Source organism: Branchiostoma floridae, unplaced genomic scaffold, assembly GCF_000003815.2.
Source record: "Branchiostoma floridae strain S238N-H82 unplaced genomic scaffold, Bfl_VNyyK Sc7u5tJ_1465, whole genome shotgun sequence".
NCBI classification, from domain to species: Eukaryota; Metazoa; Chordata; class Leptocardii; order Amphioxiformes; family Branchiostomatidae; genus Branchiostoma; species Branchiostoma floridae.
In genome coordinates this window covers 330,820-335,535 of record NW_023365724.1, presented here as the reverse complement: position 1 = coordinate 335,535, position 4,716 = coordinate 330,820, and the positions used below count along the sequence as shown (strand labels likewise).

The following is a 4,716-nucleotide window of genomic DNA, read 5'->3' as shown; positions in this document are numbered from 1 at the left end:
ACCTCACACTGCCGAACAGGTGAGTATATAGGGTGGAGGCCGTGCAACGTAGAGCTGCCAGGTACGTACTAAACAAATACCAACGCACAGCCTCTGTAACAGCAATGCTCCAAGACTTGGGATGACAGCCACTTTCCCAACGCCGCAAAATGGCCAGATTTACTGCTATGTTCAAGATCCTGCACAATACCATCTCTGTTCCCCACACCTCTTGTCTTGTCCCAGCAGCTCGGTGCTCCCGCCGCACAAATCATGCTTTTAAGCTGCAGACCATCGCGAGTAAGAACAACTATTACAGGCTCTCGTACTTCCCTCGTACCATCAAAGAGTGGAATGAACTTGAGCCTTGTGTGGCGGAGGTGGGGTCCTTCTCCCAGTTCAAAGCTGAGCTGGGACGGGCTTCGCTGCACTGAGCTGCCCCCCGTCCATTGTACATAGTGTAAATATATGTGTTACAAAATCACTTGTCCTGTCTGCACATGTCTACGTCCTTTGCCATTGTCCTTCACATGCACTTAACCCTCAAGCACCCGACCTTTTTTTGCGACTAAAATGACCGAGTGGGGTCCAAATGGACCCCATTTTGATTCGTTAATAAATGCATCTAATTTGCATTGTTTGGGTAATCTTTGCATATACATTGCTTCGTCATAGTGAGAGAAATATTTTGGCATGTTGAAACATGAATATATTTGGCTCATTATCATAATTTATGCAAATAAGTGAAGGAGGACCCCATTTTTAACAACAAATTTTACCTTTATTTCATATATTTCGTCCTTTACATGTCTACAAAAATATTCATATGTTGCTATTATGAAATAGGTATCAAATGTTAGTTATTGAACAAGGAATGTTTGAATATAAGTTAAAAGTAAGGAATATAAATATAGATATATGAGGTGATTATGCTAACACATTTAGGAATGGCTGAGCACATACAGACTGGTACCCATGATCTAAATCCTAGTATATAAACTGATTTGTGTCTACTTCTTCAAAAACAATAGTGTCCTTGTTGTGTATGAAAAATTTTGGCTTGTTTAGGTGTGAATAATTTCAGCTAATTATCATAATTTATGCAAATATGTGGAGGAGGACCACATTTTTTTGCTAACAATTTTGCGTTTTTTCCCACAAATTTCGTCCCTGACATGTCTAAACATACTTATATGTTACCTATTATGAAACAAGTATCAAAAACTAGTTATTGAATAAGGAATCTTAGAATATAAGTTGATTGTAAAGTATACAAGAGCTGATTATGCTATGCTATCACAGTTATAATTAGCTGAGCACATACAGACTGGTACCGATGATCGTAATTCTAATAATATACAAAGTGACTGTAGCTACTTCTTTAGAAACAAAAGTGGCATTACTGTATTTACACTGATAAAAATGGAGGTTAGCATGAAAAAGCAAGTATGCAGATAAAATAAGACATATAAATATAAGAATGTCATTGTACAGAATTCATTGGACATTGTGATGGGTAACCTGACCACGTGAATATCTGCTTCTTCTCTATCAGGCAACACTACAATTGCTTCTACCTGTGCTAAGTGCAAAGTGCAAGAAGACGATGTTTGTAGAACAAAGCTACAAGCAATCACCACATACGTATTGCTTGTAGCTGTGTTCTGCGCAAACTGTTCTTCCGCATCCTGCACAAGCACGTCTGACTTTCCGATCAGAGCTGCGTGGGCATAACTCGCATCTCTTGCGCCCTTCTTGTGCAGCAGCTGCTGCTGGCTCCTCTGCTCGTCGGACAGATCTTACACCAATGCGAGCCATTGATTCTCTAGTTGCAGGCATGAGATATGGGCTCTGTGCCCTTCTTTGGACATGAGGCATTACTAAGTTGTACCCAAGTTCCCTCAAGAAGAGGCGGCGCCTCCGGCTGCATGCAGACAAGTTCCAGTCTGGGAAGTTTCCAAGGAAGACAATCAGAGAAGCAATTCCTGCCACATCCAAGAGATTGAAAAACAGCACCATTGGCCATCTGTTTATCTTGCGCCTGCATGTGTGCATTGTCGCTAGATGATCCAGATTGTCTACACCACTCTTTGTGGCATTGTAGTGCATGATAATCTCTGGCTTTTGTTGCTCGCCTATGATGTTTGCGTCATGGTGCATGCTTGACAGAACAAGGACAGCTTTGCCTTTGGAAGGTACATATGATGTGAGAGTCAGTTGGTCCTGGAAGCCAAACATGGAGCTATTCACTTCTTTGTGGTTTGCAGCCTTCATCACTTCTGGAATATGTGGTTTGTTAGACCTTATTGTCCCAACATATGTAAGTCCATCCTCCCAGAGATCTTCAGCTAGTGGGATAGAAGTGAAGAAGTTGTCTGCTGTGACGTTTCTCCCTGTTCTGCGCCAAAGATATGTCAGCTCTTTTACCACTCTTGCCCCTTGGCCTATCTCTCGCTGTTCCCCTGGTTGTCTCCCTAGGTACACTTCTCCTTTCAAGGGGTAACATGTTGTCGCATCGCAGTTCCACCATATTTTCAGTCCATATTTAGCTGGTTTGGATGGTATGTACTGCCTGAATGCGCATCTTCCCCTGAAAGCTACAAGTTGCTCATCAACACAGAGATCTGTGCCAGGGATGTAGTACTTTGGTAACTGTGCTATGAACATCTCCCAAATGTCCCTAAACGCCGCAAGTTTGTCAGTAGCTCGCCGTTCAGCACGGGTCTCCCTGTCGTCAAAGCGCATGTACTTCAAAATGTTTCTGAATCTTTCCCTGGTCATAGTTGCAGGGAAGACTGGTTTGCCATCAGCTGTAGACCAGAGAGAAGCCTGAGGCTCATGGTTACTCTGGTATAAACCTGCTATGATGCATAATCCAATCACTGCCCTTATCTCTGTTCCATCAACTCGGCACCACTCTTCTTGTCTTTCATTCTCCTGATTGTCATTCCACTCTCTGTGTTTTCGTCTCGCCTCTCTGTTGGTTTGCTGTACAATAAGATCAATCATAGCAGGTGTCACAAAGAGGGAAAATGCTGACTGGATGTCCACGCACCTAGCAGCATTAGTTATACCTGGCGGATTTCTTATTATGTCCTGATTTCGGCGCCTGCCGAGAGGAGGGGGGTTTTGGTCCCATACTGTTCCGTTTTTTCCTTGGTAGGGCCTGTCAACTACTGGATTCTCATTCCCTGCATCCTGATTTACTGCCGGGTTGTTTATTGGTGCTCGGCCTCTCCCTCTTCCACGTCCTCTGGCTCCACGAGCTCGTCCACGTCCTCTAGCTCCAAGACCTCTGGCTCGTCCACGACCTCTTCCGCGAGCCCTTCCCAGACCTCTATCCGCCTCTTGACGGATCTCTTCCCTGGGGTGGTCTTCTTCCTGAACAGATTCTGTGTCAGAATGGTCTGACGCATCTGACAGGTGGTCTTCGACGTCTAAATCGGACTCATCCTCATCAACTGAACTGTTCTCATCGTCACTTTGGGCGTTGAGTATTTGACGCAAGGCCTCTGCAGCCGTATATCTGGCTAGTCTCTCTCTGGTGGCCATGGCGTACCTGTCAAATGTTAAGATGCCATTCTTAGAAGTGACAATATGTGGGGATGTGTAAAATAGACTTGTCTCGGTTCGGTTATTGTAAACATTTGTAAAGCCCAGCACAAATATACCGGAGCTAAGGCAGTGCCCCCCTCCCCACAGTATGCTTCGACACTGCATATATAGGATGAAAAAAATATACTCCAAACTTGAATAAAACATGAAATTTTCAAGTACGTGTTATCAGCACATATCTAGCTTCATTGTACTAATGTTATATTCAAAGGATGGTTTACAAAGGCAGAGAATTATCATGGATTGAAAGAGATAACTTACCTAAGAGGCAAGGCCTGCAGAGGTGGACATGTGGTTGACCTTTGCCCTCAGAGGTCATAAAAAGGTCATGACCTCGGATGACCTCATAACCTGATTCCTAGGGATGAGTTTACTTGGCAAACTGCATGATATTGAAGCAATTATGCTTGCTGGGGGACATATCAAAGACAGCCAAACACTTCTGTATGTTGAAAAATCCACATATTTCTGGGGTCCGTTTGGACCCCAGTCGGACATACCTCAGACTTCCCTTTATAACTTTTACAAAATCATTTCGATCTCCGAAAAAAAATAGGAGAAGTTGGAGAAGAGGTTTATGAACAAAGTCACGGAAGGGATTTTTGTTCCGATGCAAAATTTTCAAATGGCACATCAAAATATAGGCCTGGGGTCCAAACGGACCCCACTCGGGTGTTTGAGGGTTAAGTCATGCGCAGCTGCTAATAATCCACATTATACGTGGGCTAAGCGGTATACGAGATGACTTAGGTAACCCTCTAAGTGAGCATCGGAGTCTGCTGTATGGAGCAAAATTGGCCCCTAGCAGATCATAAGTTGATTGCAGAAAATACCTAATGGCTGCAAAAACGATATCAATCGTTAGGTGGCATCAATGACACGTGGCATTGTGCATGTGCCACAGTAACTGTAAATCTTACAGGGGTGCTTAACCCTCGAGCACCCGGTCTTTTTTGCGACTAAAATGACCGAGTTTGTTAATAAAATCCCAGTACCATTTCTTATCGGCGGTCATTGTATATATATCGTCAATGTATGAGGAAGATTTTGAGATGTTAAGGTGTTGCTAATTCCAACTCATTATCATAATCTATGCAAAAGTTCAGAAGGACCACGTTTGCA

General features: G+C 43.5%; 1 protein-coding gene across 1 annotated transcript; it reads right to left on the bottom strand.

Annotated features, from left to right (window-relative positions):
* Positions 1–738: 738 nt before the first annotated feature.
* On the bottom strand, positions 739–4,253 carry LOC118407790 (piggyBac transposable element-derived protein 4-like). The gene is made up of 2 exons (XM_035808324.1): positions 3,856–4,253; positions 739–3,538 (listed from the first exon to the last, which is right to left on the bottom strand). Exon 2 carries the CDS (start codon positions 3,529–3,531, stop codon positions 1,603–1,605), a length of 1,929 nt encoding a protein of 642 aa, XP_035664217.1. The 5' UTR covers positions 3,532–3,538; positions 3,856–4,253; the 3' UTR covers positions 739–1,602.
* Between the last annotated feature and the right edge of the window lie 463 nt (positions 4,254–4,716).